Here is a 22,015-nt window from a genome sequence, read left to right as displayed (position 1 = left end):
GACAACATATTTGATGTTCAAACTGATAAACTTTTTTTTTTGTTGCAAATAATCATTAACTTTAGAATTTGATGCCAGCAACACGTGACAAAGAAGTTGGGAAAGGTGGCAATAAATACTGATAAAGTTGAGGAATGCTCATCAAACACTTTTTTGGAACATCCCACAGGTGTGCAGGCTAATTGGGAACAGGTGGGTGCCAAGATTGGGTATAAAAACAGCTTCCCAAAAAATGCTCAGTGTTTCACAAGAAAGGATGGGGCAAGGTACACCTCTTTGGCGTGGCGAAGTTGGTAGAGTGGCCGTGCCAGCAATCGGAGGGTTGCTGGTTACTGGGGTTCAATCCCCACCTTCTACCATCCTAGTAACGTCCGTTGTGTCCTTGGGCAAGACACTTCACCCTTGCTCCTGATGGCTGCTGGTTAGCGCCTTGCATGGCAGCTCCCGCCATCAGTGTGTGAATGTGTGTGTGAATGGGTGAATGTGGAAATACTGTCAAAGCGCTTTGAGTACCTTGAAGGTAGAAAAGCGCTATACAAGTATAACCTATTTATCATTTATCATTTGTTCACAACTGCGTGAGCAAATAGTCAAACAGTTTAAGAACAACGTTTCACAAAGAGCAATTGCAAGAAATGTAGGGATTTCAACATCTATGGTCCATAATATCATCAAAAGGTTCAGAGAATCTGGAGAAATCACTCCACGTAAGCGGCGTGGCCGGAAACCAACATTGAATGACCGTGACCTTCGATCCCTCAGACGGCACTGTATCAAAAACCGACATCAATCTCTAAAGGATATCACCACATGGGCTCAGGAACACTTCAGAAAACCACTGTCACTAAATACAGTTGGTCGCTACATCTGTAAGTGCAAGTGAAAGCTCTACTATGCAAAGCGAAAGCCATTTATCAACAACATCCAAAAACGCTGCCGGCTTCTCTGGGCCCGAGATCATCTAAGATGGACTCATGCAAAGTGGAAAAGTGTTCTGTAGTCTGACGAGTCCACATATCAAATTGTTTTTGGAAATATTCGACATTGTGTCATCCGGACCAAAGGCGAAGCGAACCATCCAGACTGTTATCGATGCAAAGTTCAAAAGCCAGCATCTGTGATGGTATGGGGGTGCATTAGTGCCCAAGACATGGGTAACTTACACATCTGTGAAGGCACCATTAATGCTGAAAGGTACATACAAGTTTTGGAACAACATATGCTGCCATCTAAGCGCCGTCTTTTTCATGGACGCCCCTGCTTATTTCAGCATGGCTTCGTAAAAAAAGAGTGCGGGTACTTTCCTGGCCCGCCTGCAGTCCAGACCTGTCTCCCATCGAAAATGTGTGGCGCATTATGAAGCGTAAAATACGACAGCGGAGACCCCGGACTGTTGAACGACTGAAGCTCTACATAAAACAAGAATGGGAAAGAATTCCACTTTCAAAGCTTCAACAATTACTTTCCTCAGTTCCCAATCGTTTATTGAGTGTTGTTAAAAGAAAAGGTGACGTAACACAGTGGTGAACATGCCCTTTCCCAACTACTTTGGCATGTGTTGCAGCCATGAAATTCTAAGTTAATTATATTTGAAAAAAAAAAAAAAAGTTTATGAGTTTCAACATCAAATATCTTGTCTTTGTAGTGCATTAAATTGAATATGGGCTGAAAATGATTTGTAAATCATTGTATTCCGTTTATATTTACATCTAACACAATTTCCCAACTCATATGGAAACGGGGTTTGTATGTTCTGAAATTTGTGTTGGATTTGCGGTATGACTTTGGTTTACAGAGTAAACAACTAAAAACTAAGGTTTTGGACATTCTTTTCTCTAAACGCATACATTTGTCTAAATATGGCCAAGGACACGCATTATTTTGTTCATCGCTATAAAAGGGAAAATCTAATCTGCAGGAGATAATTTCGCTGCCATTTTTTTTTTGAGTAGTCAGCTTGAAGCGTCTCTCTGTCTACAACCTCCTCCTCGTCATGTGACCTGAGTGCACCTTTGTTATAATCTTATCTAGCTTCTGATTGGCCAGTTTCTGATTCGCCCTAACCTTAGCCAATTGTGACTCATCATACGAACACCAACCAATCGTCATGGGTTTCCTCCGTATGTATGGATGTTCTCATTCATCCAGGTCATTGTATTTTCGCTTAAAAAAAATGTTCGGCCTAGATTCAAAGTTATGTTTCTCTCTTTGTAGCTTTGATGTAAGATACCGAGCTCCATGGGTCTAAAAATAGCTAAACTACAGGAGTCGCTACTCGTTCAAAAAGTAGTGAAGCTACTGGAAAATGTAGTTAGGCTACGTAGCTTTTCTACATGTAGCTTGTTACGCAATAGCTCTTGAATGCGGTGTGATGGGCGGATCGATACAAATATCGATAGAAACGATAATGAGTATAGTATCAGTATACGGTCGGTAGTACAGTGGTTAGATCGATAATTTTTATTAGCAACTTTTGTCATTTTTATTACTGTTTACAAACTCAGGAAATAGGTCCCAGAGCACAGGAGGGCTTTGAGGGCAAAAACCAAAATATTTTGATCACAGTCAATAGTACTAAATGATAATATGCAATTGATATTGTTACATCATCATCCTTTTGTCAATATAATTGTGATAAAAAATGTAATCATTCAATAATCTTGACATTTTTAAATATCAGTACCAGCATTGGTATGACCAATACTGTCCCTGTAACTTGGTTTTGGATTGATACCCAAATTTCTAGTATCGCCCAAAACAATAGAAGAATAAGTGCTTATTACAATAAATGAACAAGTAGATAAATAATAGGACACAATATTGTACTGGATACGTCAGAAGCCAATTAAGAGCCTTTGTAACTCGATTTTATTATCATTTACAAACCAAATAATATATCGTGTATATATCGTTATCAAAAAAGTATGCAATTTATATCGCAATATAGGCCAAATCCCCCATCCCTATTTGGAAGCATACAATTGTCCAAAAATATTAGAAAATGTTTTGCTTTTAGCGCCATGTTTTTGTGCTCGCCAAATGTTCCCAGAGCGGCAGCAAAATGGCGGACACTGTGTCAAAACAGGAAGCCGGGAAAAGATGGGCCGGGTCAGGCTGAATAGCGCGGCCTAGGTGGGGTTCCTGTTTCGGAGGATACAGGCATGCCCCCTCCCCTACTCCCTCCTCCCACTGGATCAGACATTGAGTGGAAAAAAACTAAGTTGTGCAAAAACACAAAAGAAGCGTACTGTAACAGCTGAACGACAAATATGTTTTGTACACAACGGCTGAAAATGTCAAACACTAAATAGATCAGCATCCCAAGTGAGGATGGCACAAGGTCATCAAGTGCAAAGAATGATGGGTAAAAGTCGTCTCTTACCAGCGACAACTTCCAGTCCAACAACAAGCAGGGGAACCACAAACACCACCAGAACCATCATTCCACAGACAGAAACATCAAAAATTCATTCAAAAAAATGAAGGTAAGAAGAATCCCAAAGGCTCAGCACTGATCCATCAATTCCACTTTTCTTTTAATTCCGTCGATGTGGAACGCCAGCGGGCAGTGCTCAGTAGCGTGTGAAGCGGTTCCCCATGGAACCAGATCTAAAGGTTCTGAGGGCAGAGAGGAGCACCAGAGCTGGACAGCCTGAACGGGGGAGGAGCATCCCGGGGTGAGTGGACACCTCCACTTGCTGGCTGGAGGCTGGACCAACACTGGACTGCACTCTTTAACTCATGAATTCATAATTAGCTCAAAGAAAAAGAAAAAAATATATGTATTTAGCTCAAAGGGAATATCATTAAACGTGATTAATTAGCTTCAGTTAAAGCAGGGGTCTGCAACCCAAAATGTTGAAAGAGCCATAGTGGACCAAAAATGCAAAAAAAAAAATTAAGTGTTATAATGAAGGCAACACATGATGTAACTGTCTATATTAGCTATATTAGCCTACTATCAAAATGACTATGTGTCGCATGCTGACGCAAATCTTCGTTGACAGAAATGTTGACATTTAATATTTATTCAACACATTTCTACAACATTGGAAAACATTAGTAAAACGGAGGCTTCTCAGAGGGTGAGATAAATCCTGGAAATGACTGGCTTAGAATGGCCAAAGGTATAAATGTGTGTGGCCAAGGTAAAGGAAATGGCAGCTAGGCTGTCTTCTTCTAGTGGATTTTCTTACAATCTTTGCAAGCTGTGTAGCATTTGCTGTGGTCTGGAACAACGTGGCACACAAACAACTATCAGAAATGCAGTCAATATGTGTCATGAGACATGCAAATATAAATTAAATACACAAAGGACATAAGTAAAGGAAATTAAAAGAGCTCAAATATACCTACAAACGAGGCATAATGATGCAATATGTACATACAGGTAGCCTAAATAGCATGTTAGCATTGATTAGCTTGCAGTCATGCAGTGACCAAGTATGCCTGATTAGCACTCCAGCAAGTCAATAACATCAACAAAGCTCACTTTTGTGCATTCACGCACAGTATAAAACATTTGGTGGACAAAATGAGACAAAGAAGGTGTGGCATAATACACGTCTTTCTGTGGCAGCGTCGGAGAAAGTTGTAAAGTTAAACAGTGGGATTTCCAATTATTAGGAAGGTTTGTGTCATGTTTGTCCAAACAAAAAAAAAATCTTTCCCCTACCTTTTTTCATTTTCATACATTTTTGAAAACTCTCCAGGGAGCCACCAGGGTGGCGCTAAAGACTTAGACTTATTCTTAGACTTCCTTTATATTGTCATTCAAATTTAAACTTTACAGCACAGATAAGAACGAAATTTCGTTACATAAGCTCATGGTAGTGCAGGATAAAAAAAAGCAATAAGGTGCATATATAAATAAATATATATAAATAATATATAAATATATACATAAAATAAATAAATATATATACAGACCCCCGAGTTAAGGAATCAAGTTGACCACGGATGTGAAACCAACAGAAGCGGGAGTGCAAAGTTCATACTTTAAACTATCTTAACCAAAACTATAAACTTAATTGACACAAGCTGCTTTTTGTATTGTGTGCACTGATTTCACAAGTTATTTTTATGTTTCCTGGCTTGGTCGCGCCACTGGGACGTCCGTGCGGTAAATAAAATGTGCATAAAAACAAACACTGATAACATAAAATTTGTCCAGTGTGTTTTGTGTTATGAATACAGTTTTTCTATAGTCCCAATAGTTTTTTCTACATTTTCGTTTTCAAAATTTGCATGATTGAAAATACAGAGCAGAAATATGGTCAAAGTTGCCACAAGCGCAGTCCTTCATAAACTGGGATGGACGGCCTGTTTCTGTTTGCAGAAACAATTAGCATACACCATGACTTGGCACAGCATGTGTCATTTCTTAAACGTAAGCCTGGCGTCATTATTCTTGCCAATCAGACAATAAACTGCAGATGAATGCCATACAAAGGGGTGGGAGCGTACCTGAGCTGGCGTTTGTCGCTGCCGTCTTTCTACAGCGAGCACAGCTATGGTGGCCGTAAAGTGAAGTGAATTATATTTATATAGCGCTTTTCTCTAGTGACTCAAAGCGTTTTACATAGTGAAACCCATTATCTAAGTTATATTTAAACCAGTGTGGGTGGCACTGGGAGCAGGTGGGTGAAGTGTCTTGCCCAAGGACACAACAGCAGTGACTAGGATGGCAGAAGCGGGGATCGAACCCAGAACCCTCAAGTTGCTGGCACAGCCGCTCTACCAACCAAGCTACACCGCAAAACAATATGACAAAGCGCCTGAGAGACTTTTAAAATGAGAAGAAAACTAGAAAAGCTTTCGCTAGGTTCTATTTCCCCTTAACAAAAAGTCCTTTAAATAATCCTGAATCCAGACGGTGATGAAGATCCCCCCAAAATGTTATATACTTGTTTCTTATCCCATTTCTGACATTTCCTAAAAGTTTAAACAAAATCCGCTGATAACTTTTTGAGCTGCAGTATGTCGCATCGATTTTTGCACTTTGGCGCGTGTGTTCTATAGCGAAATTAAATGAATGGAGTGAACCCTCATGTTAGTCATCCACTTTGTTTGTCTCTATGGGTGGAGGCAGGTCCACCAGCATACAAACACAGTAGGAGTGCAATGATTCATCCAAACTGTCTGCAATAAAATGTGTCGCCGACAAATTCTTTTGTCGATAACAGTCGTGATGTCGATAGTCGTGTTTTTCCGGACGGAAACGAACACGCACGAGTTAGCAGCAACAGGGCGAGAAAAATGGCTATGGCCACTGGCAACAACACCCGGTTGGTACAGAAAGTGATTCTCAAACTGTGGTATGTGTACCACTAGTGGTACGTGGGCTCCATCTGGTTGTACATCAAATAATCATTTGATTAAAGTACAGTGTTTTATTCTCCTATATTCAAACTCAGTGTTACTGTTCAAACTGTGTAGGGGTCAACAATATTAATTATACTTGTTAAATAAAACATTTTGCTTGTTTGTGGCTGAGTTGCTGTTGTTCCCAAACTCTTCAATTTTCTTATAATAAAGCCAACAGTAGACTCTGGAATATTTAGGCGCGAGGAAATTTCACGACTGGATTTGTTGCACGGGTGGCATCCTATGATAGTTCCACGCTGGAAATCACAGAGAGCGGCCCATTCTTTCACAAATGTTTGTAGAAACAGTCTCCATGCCTAAGTGCTGGATTTTATACACCTGTGGCCGGGCCAAGTGATTAGGACACCTGATTCTTACTTTTGGCAATATAGTGTATAAATTCCTTTAAATGTAGCTTTGATGTAGCAAGCTACTCTTACCGCGTAGCTTGTCGTGTGGCCTAGTGGTTAGAGTGTCCGCCCTGAGCTCGGTAGGTTGTGAGTTAGAACCCCGGCCGAGTCATACCAAAGACTATAAAAATGGGACCCATTACCACACTGCTTGGCACTCAGCATCAAGAGTTGGAATTGGGGGTTAAATCACCAAAAATTATTCCCGGGCATGGCCACCGCTGCTGCTCACTGCTCCCCTCACCTCCCAGGGGGTGAACAAGGGGATGGGTCAAGTGCAGAGGACAAATTTCACCACACCTAGTGTGTGTGTGACATTAACTTAACTTGAATTGCTACAGTTCTCTGGTAGCTTAGTTACATTTAATCAAGAGTAACATGTCACTTAGCTTACTGCATTTTCCAAGTAGCTTGCCCATCACTGTATACACTGTAATAGTTTTGAAAATTTAAAATTAAAAAAATGGTCCCTTCATGCTTTGATTTTTCAGTGTGCTGACCTCAGTGGAAAAGGTATGGGGACCCCTGGTCCAGATCACCATAGTTACAGTATAACTCTGCTTGGCACAAAGAGAAAAGGACATACCAGGAAGCAGGAAGCAGTCCACACTTCCTCAGATAGACAGACAGGATGCTGGCATTCCTCTTAAGATGCATCCTGGAATCCATCACCTCAAAGGCCTTGCTGGCATGCAGTGGTTTTACAAGTTGACACATTTTAGTGACAGTGAGTCGGCGAGCTCAGCAGAAAGGAAACGCATATTATAAATAAAGGTTTATAAAAATAAAATAAAAATCAACAATCACCAATAAGATCAAATGCACCGCCATCTTTAAACATGTTGTCTGTATCTGTGATCCTGTTGGCGTGTGGTTGCCGGTCGCGTTTTTTTTTTTGATCGCTTTGATTTGATTGGGTGGTGCTGGCTGTCTGTGGGTGTTGTGGCTGCTGTTTCTGCTGCCGTTTGTTTGTGGTGTGGGTGCCCGTGGCTGCTGGGTCTGGTGCAGGGGGGTGGCTGATGTTGTGACTGGTGGCAGCGCGCGCGCGTGGTGGTTGTCGGGGCTGACAAACTGTGTATATGTATGTGTATGTGTGTGTGTGTATGTATGTATGTATGTATGTATGTATGTATATATATGTGTATGTGTATGCATGTGTATGTGTGTGTATGTGTACATGTGTATGTTTATGTGTATGTATATATATATGTATGTATATTACTGGGGGTACATTCTGGGCCTGCCTGTCGGGTGGGGGTCGGCGCCTCAGGCTACTGCATCCGGACTGCGTGTCTGGAGCTCCTGGGTCCCGCCGTCCATCCCTTCCGGGTGCCCGTCTTGGTTGGGGCCTGCTGGGTCTGGTCCCTGCGTCTACTGTGGTGGCTTGGTGCTGCAGGGTATTCCGAGGTGCTGCGAGTCGGCCAGTTGTTGGGGTAGCGACCTTGTGTGTCAGCATGTCTGTGATCTTCTTTTAATTATTTTTTTATTTATTCATTTATTTTTATTTTTTTAATAAATAGATTGAATTATTTATTTATTTATTTTTTTTCCCCTTTTTTAAAAAAAATATATTTTATTATTATTATTATTATTATTATTATGTATTTATTTATTTTATTTATTTATTCCCCTACCTCAGGGGGGGGACTCGGCGGGGCGGTTGCTGGTTGTTCCATCTCCATCGTTGGGGTCCCTGCGGGTGGGGTGGGTGGTTCCTGTGGCCCCGTGCTGGGTGGTCCTGTGGCGGCCGGCTTGGGTGGGGTGGCCGTGGGCTGGCCTCGCCGCGCTCTCCGGGGGTGGGGGGGGGGCTCGTGGGGGGGGGCTCGTGGGGGCCCTGTTGCCGGTGGGGCGGGGGCGGTCTTCCCGTCCGGTTGCGGGGGGTCTCCGGGCCCCTCGTGGGGGCCCTGTTGCCGGTGGGGCGGGGGCGGTCTTCCCGTCCGGTTGCGGGGGGTCTCCGGGCCCCTCGTGGGGGCCCTGTTGCCGGTGGGGCGGGGGCGGTCTTCCCGTCCGGTTGCGGGGGGTCTCCGGGCCCCTCGGGCGGGGCGTCCCGCCTTTCTGTCCGTGTGGGGTGTGGTCTCTCGCTGGCTTGGGGTCTGGCTTCCCCCTGTTTTTCTCGTGCCTTGTCCTCTGCCGGGTGCGTCTGTCTGCGGCCTGCTGCTGGCCCTTGTGGGCGGCACGGTGGGCCAGGCTCTGGGGTTCCTGTCGCTGTCCGGCTTGGCTGCGTGGGGGCGGTGGCCCCTGGTTCCCTGGGCACCACACCTACTGTTTGTGGGATGGGTTCTCGGGGAGGCTGGGGCCGTACTCTGGCTCCCGCACACACTGGGAGTCAAATGTATTGTACATGCAAATTCACATATACTCACACACATACATACAGACATACGTAGGTACCTACGCTCCCACATACATATACAAATAAATACAGTACATATTTACACACTCAAAGTTCGTACATCCACACGCACATTCATTATACAAACATACTGTATACACATACTGTACATATACATTCACTGTAAAAACATACATATACACATACTGTACATATACATTCACTGTACAAACACACACATACACATACTACACATACATTCACTGTACAAACACACACATACATATACTGTACATATACATTCACTGTACAAACACACATTTACACATACTGTACATATACATTCACTGTTCAAACACACATACTGTATACACATACTGTACATATACATTCGCTGTACACACATATACACATACTGTACATATACATTCACTGTACAAGCACACATACACATACTGTACATATACAAGTACATATGCACACATACACTCATGCACATAATCACGTTTCATCAAACATATATTAACGTTGTTGCCCTAGGGTAAACTGGGTACAACACATGGCACACTGACAAAGCTTAACCTATTGTTACTATAACAATCTACAAGGTTAAGGTTGCTTCTCTTTCTTCCCCTCCATTTTTCTGCATTCTTTCGTATCTCAAGTTATCATTACGTATATGTATTGTTGCATTTGAACAATTGTATTGTTGATAATAAAGGTAAAGTACTGGTATTGTTTATTATCAATAGCACTATTTCTATTGGTATTCATATTGCTCCATTTTTAGTGTAATAATGCTCATTGTCATTTCTGTATTTTTTTATTTTTTTTTAATTTTCGCTAACTGCTTATTTGCTATTACTTTTACCATCATATTTGTACATGTCGTATTTGCTGATGTTGCTCTGTTGTTGTTGTTGTTGTTGTTGTTTTTGTCTCTCTGTCTAATCCCCCTCTTGTCCCCACAATTCCCCCCTCTGTCTTCCTTTTTCTCTCTTTCTATCCCCTCCTGCTCCGGCCCGGCTGCACCAAATGATAATATAAATACATTTAATAAAGTCAAAATACAAGTAAGGCAACAAGAGAAGTATCCTACACTTCTCTTTTGTAAAGTAAATCTGAACAGCCGATATGGGCATCTACATCTGCTATATGATTTGCCCGAGAAGCTGGGCAGGACATTATAAAAAAATAAAAAATAAAAAAAATAAAAAAATAAATAAACATGTTGTCGTTTGATATTGCTTTCAAAGTAAAGTACACTTACAACAATGGCTCGTTTAGCTGTGTGAAAAAATAATGTATTTTTTACATTCAAATATATAGGTTTTACAATAAACTCAACGATTTAGCTTAACTCTCACGTAGTTTCCCATTAATAGGAGAATTTGAGCGCTTTTATGTTGAAGTCACTCCAACTTCCTGTTAGGTGCTAGGTATGAATTACCATTAATTGATTTACGTGGTCCCCGATTTAAACAAGTTGAAAAACTTATTCGGGTGTTACCATTTAGTGGTCAATTGTACGGAATATGTACTGTACTGTGCAATCTACTAATAAAAGTTTCAATCAATCAGGTGACTGAAAAAATAAACTCTGTGACACGATGAAGCCTTCGAAATAAATCAGACATACTTTCATTGTTTATGTTTTGTTATATGTCGTTTAAACAGCTCCTTTCCACTGCTGCCCCGTGTGATTTACATTTTTAAACCCTAATACAATAAAACATTACCTTATTGATGTTTTATCACCGTTGAATTAAATAAAAATGAGTCGCAAAATCTTGCTCAATTACTTGCACCTGCAACATGTGTGCCCCATTTCTACACCGGAACCTATTACTAAGCCGGTTCTCCAACGGACCGTTTCCGGTGTTGCACACAACACTACCATTGAAAACATGACTTGGAGCCGTGTCGGCTTACGCCTGGTAGATTTTGTCTGGTTAGTTTTATCATTTTCTTTCTTTGTGGCTCTCGGAGCTCACGTAATCTTAAAACGGTTGCCCCCCAAATACGAAAAATGTCGTCCTTACGTGTTGTTCCAGGATCTGATCCGATATGGAAAGACTAAACAGAATTTCAAACGCGACGACTGGTTGTGTGTGTTTGACGTGCCAAAGAGGTAATCATTTGTACAATAAATTAAACCCCTTATTAAAATGCGTGCATGGGCTAATTTAGTTGGTTATATTATTTTCCACAGGTGGTTCTGGCATTTTTACGCAACTTCCCTTGTTTGGAATGGTCTTCTGTTGTCTTTCAGCCTGAACATCACTTTACGGCAACAGTTATGTCCACAGTGGCTCACAAGCTTAATGAATATTCTGTCTGGGTCTACAGACACAGAAAATGAAGGTAATTAGCATGATCGTCCTTTTAATATGTACTGTATAACTTAATACGAGGTACACTACCATAAAATAGGCTACTGTATGAATTAAACAGCAATGCTGAATTATACAGCATATTTTGGGTGGCAGATGCTCAAGCCAGGAAAAAAGGTCACCCATTGCAGAAATAATTTGTAAAAATATGTTTATTATTGTTATTAAGTTAGAAACTGCAACAGGATATTTGCAGTTTGTATAACCAATACAAAACTGACAGCATTGAAGCACAAGCATTATTATTGTCATTATGTATATTTCAAACGTATCTCAGTTGTGTGCGAGTGAAATGTAAAAGGGAAATGATACAGAAGAAAACTATATTTATGATCAATTGTATTTAATATGAATTGATTTTCTCAAATTAAAATAAAATGTTTTTGCAAGTGTAATTCAGTTTTGTCCAAAAACAAATGTAACCATGTTCAGATACTTAGATGTCTTCCTAATGTCTTCAAATCAGCTTGTTATTTGCTGTGTTAGTGTAGGCTCTTATTTGCATTTAGTAGCCTCTATTGACAACAATATTGATTGTCTCGCCATTTTGCACAGCTCTTCAACCTGGCACAGTCCTGGTGCAGCTGCTGCTGTGGTTCCATTCCCTCAGGAGGCTTCTGGAGTGTCTCTACGTCAGCGTCTTCTCTGATGGCGTCATCCATGTGGCGCAGTACGTCTTCGGACTGGGCTACTACGTCCTGCTGGGGCTGACTGTGCTCTGCTCAGACCGCCTAACGAAAGGTTAGAGCCTTTTAAGCTTAATGGCTCCTGGTAGAAATCCAGCTTCCGCCATCATAGTCAGTGCCGTTGTGTCCTTGGACAAGAGACTTCACCCACCTTGCTCCCAGTGCCACTCACACACGTGTATGGATGTGAATGAATGTTTGTAGCTTACCACAATCAACGTGTGAATGTGGAGTGACTGAATTATGGGTTCTCAATTCTCACTGTAATGTGCTTTTGAGTGTCTAGAAAAGCGCAATATGAATATAATTCATTATTATTCATCTGTAATTAATGCCCTGTTTGTTGCTCTGCATGAGACTCATGTAGGTTGTTCTGTTTTTTAAGGGAACGGAACTCTCGTATTCCAGTTGGAGTGGTTTCACGTTGCAGGAATTGTGCTTTTTATTCTGGCTTCTGTGCTGCAGCATCAGACCATGGTCCTTCTGGCTAGACTTCGCACTGGGAAGTCAGGTGAGCGGCTCGTGTCTTCTCCACAACAGTAGGTACATCTGCACAAACTCCGGAGATCCAAAACGGGAGGGGTGTCAAATGCGATTTTATTTAAAAAAGCCCTCAGAGGGCCGCTTGTAGGAGTGAATAATATATGAATATAAATGTATAATAGCCTCATCATACAATTAGCATAGGCAACTGTTTTTAATTGTTATTGATGGATAACTTGCTTTGAAATCGTAAGTCTAAGCAACGAGCAGATATTTAAGTATTGTTTTTGATAACCAAACAAAAATGCTTGGAACATTTCGTTGCAAGAGCAGGTACTAATAAAGTTAAGAACATTTGTAATTGCATGCAGTACATTTTCTATCAAATAGCCAGAAGGTAATGTATAATTTCTAGCCTTTCACAGGCCAAATAAAATGATGTGGCAGACTACGTAAATGGCATGGCGCGCCACTTACAAGACTTAAAATGAAGTGGCAGACCACATAAAAATTATGTGGCCCCCCACATAAAAATTATGTGGGGGGCCACATAAAAAACATGGGTGGCTAATTAAAATAAAGTGGCGGACCACTTAAAATGACATGGCGGGCCACTTAAAAAAATGCAGCGGACCACAAAAAATGAAATGGCGGGGCCACATTAGATGATGTGGTGGGCCCGATTTGGCCCCCGGGCCTAGAGTTTGACACCTATGAAATAAGAGCTCATCTTGACCGTCTCTCACATGTAGATGTTTAAAGGATCTAAGATGCTGGTCTGCCTCCAATTTTTATTTTTACTTATGCAAAATTATGAAAATAGAAGTTTTAGGGTCAAACTAGCGCCATCGTTAGATCTTTTTTAGACCCATTTTAACATTTCTAACTCTTCTGTAGTACAAGTGTAAAAATATGTTAACCTCTAATGCCGATCAGATATGTAAATAATGAAATTGTCAGGCTTTCAGTAACTTAGTCAAAGTGTTAGTCTGGAGTTCTCACATTATTGAATGCGAGCCTGCCTACTTCATGGTATCCTACTATGTTCTCTTAACACCCTTTGTTAGAATATGTATTGCAAAAAAAAACACAAAAGTGAATAAAAAAGCATTCTGAGTTTAGATTTTTTTTTTTTTTGGTCCACAAAAATTGTGTGAATTACATTTTAAATCAGGGGTGTCAAACTCGTTTTCATTGGGGGCCACATCACACTTATGGCTGCCCTCAGAGGGCCACTTGTAACAGTGAATTATATATACATTTTAAATTGCTTCATTACACAGTTGTTTATTGTCATATATTTGTACGTACACTGTAAGAAAAGTATGTAGATTTTAGAGTAAAGTTTAGCTGCTGAAATTTTACCATAGAATGTACAATGTTTTTTACAATGTATACTGTAAATGGGAAAACAGTACCACTGTTTTACTGTAAAATCTACGGTCGTTGTTTTTATTGTGCATTACTGTAAATGGAAAAACAATAATACACATTTTTTTGTTTTGTGTTTTTACGACAAAATGATGGCAACTGAGCTACCAGTTTTTTTACCGAAAAATAATTTTTACAATGTACAATTTGATGGATAAGTTGCTTCAAATTCATGAGTCAAGCAGATATTTAAGTACTTATTTTGCTGTTTGGAATGTGTGATAATATAATATGTGTTGCAATATTAGATAAAGTTTAAAATATATGAAATTACATACAGTACATGTATTTTTCTCTGTCAAAATAGAAAGTTGACTACATTTAGAAACAAATAGACACATAAAATGAGGTGGCGGGTCAGATATGGCCCCCGGGCCTTGAGTTAGACACCTGTGTTTTAGATGCTTGTCTATATTAGAAACAGCTCTCAGTGCACTAAAAACGATAATAATAATCATGCTAAACTGAGTATTACTACCTTTGTTTTGGCTCTCACTAGATTTGGCCTCGGAGTGTCTATTATTAATGTCAAGTGTCCCCAATTATACTATGATTAGTTTTTTGCATGTGTTTAACCACTGGCATTCTATAGATGAGTGGAATGTTAGCAACTTGCCAGCAACCAGCAGACACTTGACACCACTAACATGGATCCAAGTTGCTGGTGGCCTAAAATATGCAACTGCCAACACCTTGTCCTCCTTTAGTTATGTGCATGACTCTTCAACAGCTTTACGCGTTAAGATTGAGTATTACTAAACGTGGGTTAGCACATTGCTGAACAAGTTAATGTCTTTTTTTACTCTTGCCTGCAGGAAAGGTGGAGACGCTGGGTCACAGGGTGCCAAAGGGAGGCTGCTTTGAACTGGTGTCATGCCCTCATTACTTAGCAGAGTTGCTCATCTACGTTTCCCTGGGTTTAGTTTTGGGAGGCCGGTCTCTCACCTGGTGGCTGGTGGTCCTGTACGTGCTCTTCAACCAGGCGCTGGCAGCACTGCTTTGTCACGATCTCTACGTCAGCAAGTACGAGTCCTACCCAAAGCAAAGAAAAGCTTTTATACCCTTTTTGATGTGAAGTAAAATGATGTGTCCTGTACTGTTGGAAGTGTGTTTTTTTTATTGAATGCGTATTTCAACGAGTACCCTGTAAAGCAGAGGTTTCCAAAGTGCAACCTGGGGCTCTTTAATGACCCCCACCTCGTTTCTTCTTGGTGCGCAGCATGATAGAAACATAAATATGTGTAACACAACCTGCATTGCCATATTATAAACGAGGATTGGGGCTACACTGAAATGAAAACAATGTAATGGAAAAAAGACTAATAAGCTACTGTATCATACTGTACTACACAATTTCCTTTGTTATGCATAATACTAAGCTATAGCACCAATGTGTGGTATTTTTCTGCTTTGCATATCATGACCTAAATTGGATTGGTTTTACTTATCAAATTTTATTGTATTTCTTTGAAGGGTCAAAACAATTCCTGCATCCTTCTAGTTTTACGTGGAAAAAAAAATTGAACGGACAAACATGCCTGCAATTAATAGTTACTGATAGATCAATATAGTGTACTGTTTTCATCTTATGGGGGAAGTTGGTTCATTTTAAATACAATATGTAACGGTGCAAGAGCAAAAAAAAAAAAGCAAGCAAGAAAAAAAGGTAATATAGTATATGTATTATACACTGTAAAAAAAATCCTATTTTTATGGTTAATTTACTCGAAATTTCTGCTGTAATTTTTCTATTTTTTTAAATAGTTTATAAAACTGTAGAATTGAAGACATTATCTGTAAATAAACAATCCGCCTGTTATTTTAAGTAATGTGCCAGTAATGACAAACTACAGTATGTATATTTCTATTGTTTTTTACAGAAAAATACCAAATTAATTATACATAGCATTTTCTGTTTTCTTAAATTACTTTCAAATTCATGTAAAATTACAGTAATGATCTTTCATTAAATATGTACCTTGTTATATAAAAGTCGATGTCCATACTAACAATCTAACTAATAAAGGTATTTTTCTGCAGAACTGTTTGCATCGTCACTTTATTAAAGGTGGTTGATCTTAACAATTCAGAAAAAATCTGTGAAATAATGGTATTTTTCTGTGGAACTGCCAGCATTGTCACTTCATTAAAGGTGTTTGATCGTAATAATTTGGAAAAACTCTGTAGAATAAAGGTATTTTTCTGCAGAACTGTTTGCATCGTCACTTTATTAAAAGTGGTTGATCTTAATAATTTAGTAAAAATCTGTAAAATTACGATATTTTTCCTGTGTTCCTCAGTAATGTGACACAGGAGGAAATAGTTACAATCGTGAAAAAATGTAAATCTAAGACTTCAAGTGATTGTAACGGAATTGATATGGAAACAATAAAAAAGGTTATTGAAGAGATCTCAGGACCATTAATGTATATTAGTAACCTATCATTTCAAACAGGTACATTTCCAAACAAAATGAAAATAGCTAAAGTTGCACCAATTTATAAGACCGGAGACAAACATCAATTTACAAATTATAGACCTGTTTCTCTACTTCCACAATTTTCTAAAATCATTGAAAAACTGTTCAATAACAGATTAGAAAGTTTCATAAATAAAAATAGAATACTCGAAGAGAACCAATATGGATATAGAGCTAATGTTTCAACTTCAATGGCTTTAATTGAAATTACAGAAGAAATTACCAATGCAATAGATAGTAAAAAATGTGCGGCAGCGGTTTTTATGGATCTAACTAAAGCATTTGACACAATTAATCACAATATTTTAATAAAAAAACTAGAACGATATGGCATCAGAGGGTTAGTCTTAAACTGGATAAGAAGTTATCTAACGAACAGGAAACAATACGTGAAGCTAGGCGAACACATGTCTACAACGCTAAATATATCCTGTGGTGTACCTCAGGGATCAATACTAGGACCTAAATTATTCAATCTCTATATAAATGACATTTGTAAAGTTACAAGAGATTTAAAGTTAGTATTATTTGCGGATGATACAACAGCGTTTTGTTCAGGAGAGAACACACAGGAGATAATACAAATAATAACAGAAGAAATTAACAAATTAAAAAGATGGTTTGACAAAAACAGACTATCGTTGAATCTTAGTAAAACTAAAATAATTCTATTTGGTAACAGTAGAAGAGAAAGTCAAACACAAATACAAATAGACGGAATAGAAATTGAAAGAGTAAACGAAACCAAATTTCTAGGTATAATGATTGATGATAAATTGAACTGGAAATCTCACGTAAAAAATATACAACATAAAGTTGCAAGAAACACGTCAATAATGAATAAAGCAAAACATGTTCTAGATCAAAAATCCCTTCATATTCTCTACTGCTCACTAGTGTTACCATATCTGAGCTACTGTGTAGAAATATGGGGAAATAATTACAAAAGTACACTTCATTCATTAACGGTGTTACAAAAAAGATCAGTTAGAATAATACATAATGTTGGATATAGAGAACATACAAACCCTTTATTTATTGAATCAAAAATACTGAAATTCCACAACATAGTGAATTTGCAAACAGCTAAAATTATACACAAAGCAAACTATAACCTGCTACCCAAGAATATACAACAATTCTTCTCAAAAAAAGAGGAGAAATATAATCTTAGAGAAAAACGTAATTTAAAACATTTGTTTGCACGTACAACACTTAAGACCTTCAGTATATCAGTATGTGGAATTAAATTATGGAATGGATTAAGCAAAGCAATCAAACAATGTACTAATATGATACACTTCAAGAAACTCTTCAAACTTAAAGTGTTTACAAAGTACAAAGAAGAAGAACCATGACAAACATTCTCAATTTATTTCATCCATCCATTCATTCATTCTTAAAGTAATCTTATTTATCTCATCATATGAAATATGACTTACTTCACCAATTATTATTATTAAATTCTTACTATTATTTATTTATTTATTTTTATTGTGATTACTTATGGAGTTTATTGTGAAAAAATTGTGAACAGGAAGTGAACAAAAAGTTTTGCAACTGTTATGTAAAGAAAAGGGGTAGGATTAAATAAGCTCTGCTTCTTCCTACTCCTTTTCGAGCATGTTGAAAAGAAACTGGAAATTGTGATGTATCATGTTGTATGCTTGCATGTTCGAAATAAACTCAAACTCAAACTCAAACTCAAAACGTTTCATGAAAATTTCTGTAAATATAATGTTTTTGATCATTATTTGGTTTACAATGTTTTACTTTAATTTTATGGTTTTCGTTTGGCAGCCGTAGCTGCCAGTAGATGACCGTTTTTTTACTGAATTTTTTTTTACAGTGTAGTTAGTATAAAGAAAAGCTGCATGCAGTATTTGGATATGATACTAAAGTGAATTAATTAACTCATATTATGCTTTGCACATGGTGAATGTTTATATTCATCTGGGAGAAAGAAAATCACCATGGTAGGAAATGGTAGGTATTTCAGTTCGGGCACATAATAACATAGGGCCCTTTAGTATTAACATTTGTGTGTGGATAGGATTAGTTCTCACCAGTGGCGTGCCGTCACTAGAGGCAGGGGAGGCGGGGCCTCACCTGCCATCATGGAAAGAAAAAAAAAGTAAAAAGAAAAAAAAATTAATTAAATTGTTATATGTATCCAGTGATTATACTAAAGTTATTTTCCATTTAACTTCACCAGTTTTAGATTATTTTTATTTTTATTTTCACATTTGCCGTTCAAATACTGAGAAGAGACGGTGCGGTGATCAGCAGCCAGTTGAGGCACTTGTGCCTCACCATGGATTGCGCAATGACTCGGCTAACTGCTGGCCTGCTGTACAGTGAGACCGTATTGCTATATGAATTATATTATACATTACCATAGTTTAGTTAGCTGGTATATAATGTACAGTGTATTTTGTCAACAACTGTATGTGTGTAACTTATTTTTAGTGCTGAGCGATCATAAATCTGCTGCGGAGACACACTGTGTGAGGCTCGTCTCATAACCCCGCCTCCTGGTGCCAAGCACCTCCGCCGCAGAATGCACCGCCCGACGGGAGCGCCGCGGCCACACCAACCAAAGCCCACACCCAAACCCTCCACGTGCAAGACCGAATCCACCCAAAAAAAGTCACTTAACAAGAAGCCAAAAAGTGCAAAAACAACAATGCTCGCGCTGCAGGAGCCGCGAACGGCCGCAGGGACACAACATTAGGTACACCTGCACTGCAGGTTCATATGTTTTTAAATTTGACTGTGATGATGCAGTCGTGCCTCACCAGACAATAACCTCACCGCACGCCACTGGTTCTCACGGAAGAAAAGGCAATACAATTGGACCTTGGTTTGCAAAGGTGATGGCCCTATCCGTGAGAAGAGACTACATGTTTAGCTTAATGCCAGCATCGAAGATGCGACCTGCCTCTGTTGCCTTTCCAGACACTTACTTACACACAAACATCTCCTTTTATGGTCAGGGTGTGCTGTCTTGACTTAGCACACACACCCAGAGACAGGAAGGAAGAATATAAAACTGATGTTTTTTTCATTTTTGACCTGACCTTCTCCGGGAACTGCAGTCCTGTATAATGACACTCGCTTGTAATAAAGCAACTTTTTGTTCAATACAACGTCTCCGACGTCTCTTTTAAAAGTTATAAAGTTTAAGTGCCAATGATTGTCACACACACACTAGGTGAGGTGAAATTATCCTCTGCATTTGACCCATCCCCACAGGGGAGCAGTGAGCAGCAGCGGTGGCCACGCCCGGGAATCATTTGGTGATTTAACGCCCAATTTCAACCCTTGATGCTGGGTGCCAAGCAGGGAGGTAATGGGTCCCATTTTTATAGTCTTTGGTATGACTCGGCCGGGGTTTGAACTCACGTCCTACCGATCTCAGGGCGGACACTCAACCACAAGGCCCCTTTGATCCAGCTGCACAGCCATGTTGCCCTTCTGCCTGGGAGAGGTTGACAAGACCAGAAATACACATCAATACTGAACAGCCTGCTCTGGTTTTGGTCTCATTTAGTGGCCATTTCTACTGTAGTATTGATATTTGTAAGTTTTCATGCTTCAAAATGCTTAATTTAAGATATAATTTCTAATACTATAACAAATACATATGGGCAGTGGATAATACATGTATTAATATGCATACTACATGCTGTTATTTCTTCTGACAATGTTCAGTTCAGTTCAGTCTAGTTTCAGTTTATTTCGAACATGCCTACGATACAATGTAATGCATTACACAATTGCAGTTGTTCCATTACAGCACGTCCGAAAAGGAGTAGGAAGAAGCAGAGCTTATTTAATCCTACCCCTTTTCATACCATAGCAATTTTATCCAATTTCCTTGTTCTCTGTAACATTACAGTGAACAAATAAATAATATACCATAGTAAGCATACAAATATTAAATACATAAATAATCATTGTCTCAATAAATTAAAAAAAGGGTTAAATATGTCATCATAATTCTTGTTCTGTGTACTTTGTGAACACTAGTAGTTTAAACAGTCTCTTAAACTGAATCAAATTGGTGCTTTGTTTGATTTCCATAATTTAATTCCAGATACTGATATACTAAAGGTTTTAAGTGTTGTACGAGCATACAAATGTTTTAAATTAGATTTTCCTCTAAGGTTATATTTCTCCTCTTTTGTTGAGAAGAATTGTTGTACATTCTTAGGTAGCAGGTTATAGTTTGCTTTGTACATAATTTTAGCTGTTTGCAAATGCACCAAATCATTGAATTTCAATAATTGTGATTTAATAAATAAAGGGTTTGTGTGTTCGCTATAGCCAACATTATGTATTATTTTAATTGATAATGTGCCTAATAAAGTGTCCCATTGAACAGTTCTGGAACTTCCCAAGCAACCGCTTGCTCTGCTTCTATCATTCTTTGCAATTAAGATTAGTGATTGGCATCCATCCCGTCCAATCAGCGAGGTTTTAACTGACCTACTATGCTATTATTGTAAATAATGTAAATAATTAAATGTATATACTCTGATGATTAACTTGTGTGATGACTGTATTATGCTGATAGTATATATTTGTACCATGAATTGATTAACGTGGACGCCGACTTAAACAAGTTGAAAAACTTATTCTGGTGTTACCATTTAGTGGTCAATTGTACGGAATATGTACTGTACTGTGCAATCTACTAATAAAAGTTTCAATCAACCAATCAATCAATACGTCAAAGTCATTTAGTGGCCATTTAAAAAGTACCACTGATAGTCACACACACACACTGGTGGAGTGGCCATACCAGCAACTTGAGGGTTCCAGGTTCGATCCCCGCTTCCACCATCCTAGTCACTACCGTTGTGTAAGGACACTTTACCCACCTGCTCCCAGTGCCACCCACACTGGTTTAAATGTAACTTAGACATTGGGTTTCACTATCTAAAGCGCTTTGAGTCACTAGAGAAAAGCGCTATATAAATATAATTCACTTCACTAGGTGTGGTGAAATCACCCTCTGCATTTGACCCTATCCTCATGTTCACCCCCTGGGGGGTGAGGGGAGCAGTGAGCAGCAGCGGTGGCCCCGCTCGGGAATCATTTTGGTGATTTAACCCCCAATTCCAACCCTTGATGCTGAGTGCCAAGCAGGGAGGTTATGGGTCCCATTTTCATAGTCTTTGGTCTGACCGGGGTTTGAACTCACGACCTACCGATCTCAGGGCGGACACTCTAACCACAAGGCCTTTATATTGTAGCATTGATATTTTTAGGCGTTTTATGCTTCAAAATGCTTAATTTAAGGTAAAATTTCTAATACTATAACAAATACATGTGGATGATACATGTTTTAGAGCAGTGGTTCTCAACCTTTTTTCAGTGATGTACACCCTGTGAACATTTTTTTAATTCAAGTACCCCTTAATCATAAC

At 39.1% G+C, this 22,015-nt stretch overlaps 2 protein-coding genes across 4 annotated transcripts in view; one reads left to right on the top strand and one right to left on the bottom strand.

Annotated features, from left to right (window-relative positions):
• Window positions 1-3,724, bottom strand: part of kdr (kinase insert domain receptor (a type III receptor tyrosine kinase)) — a 42,630-nt gene extending 38,906 nt beyond the window's left edge. Inside the window, exon 1 of one of the 3 annotated variants that reach the window (XM_062038980.1) lies at window positions 3,383-3,724. In XM_062038980.1, the coding sequence (XP_061894964.1) occupies window positions 3,383-3,443 (61 nt within the window). In that variant the 5' untranslated portion in view covers window positions 3,444-3,724. The remainder of the gene's footprint in view (window positions 1-3,382) is intronic. The other 2 variants (XM_062038979.1, XM_062038981.1) reach the window with 2 other exon arrangements.
• A 7,296-nt stretch (window positions 3,725-11,020) lies between these two features.
• srd5a3 (steroid 5 alpha-reductase 3) lies at window positions 11,021-16,250 on the top strand. The gene is made up of 6 exons (XM_062038982.1): window positions 11,021-11,059; window positions 11,163-11,239; window positions 11,381-11,472; window positions 12,057-12,242; window positions 12,573-12,698; window positions 14,917-16,250. The coding sequence occupies exons 3-6, from the start codon at window positions 11,433-11,435 to the stop codon at window positions 15,174-15,176; spliced, it is 612 nt and encodes a 203-aa protein (XP_061894966.1). The 5' UTR covers window positions 11,021-11,059; window positions 11,163-11,239; window positions 11,381-11,432; the 3' UTR covers window positions 15,177-16,250.
• Window positions 16,251-22,015: the final 5,765 nt, after the last annotated feature.

The sequence above is a fragment of the Entelurus aequoreus genome, linkage group LG27 (assembly GCF_033978785.1).
Source record: "Entelurus aequoreus isolate RoL-2023_Sb linkage group LG27, RoL_Eaeq_v1.1, whole genome shotgun sequence".
In the NCBI taxonomy this organism is placed as follows: Eukaryota; Metazoa; Chordata; class Actinopteri; order Syngnathiformes; family Syngnathidae; genus Entelurus; species Entelurus aequoreus.
This window is presented reverse-complemented; position numbering and strand designations above follow the sequence as displayed.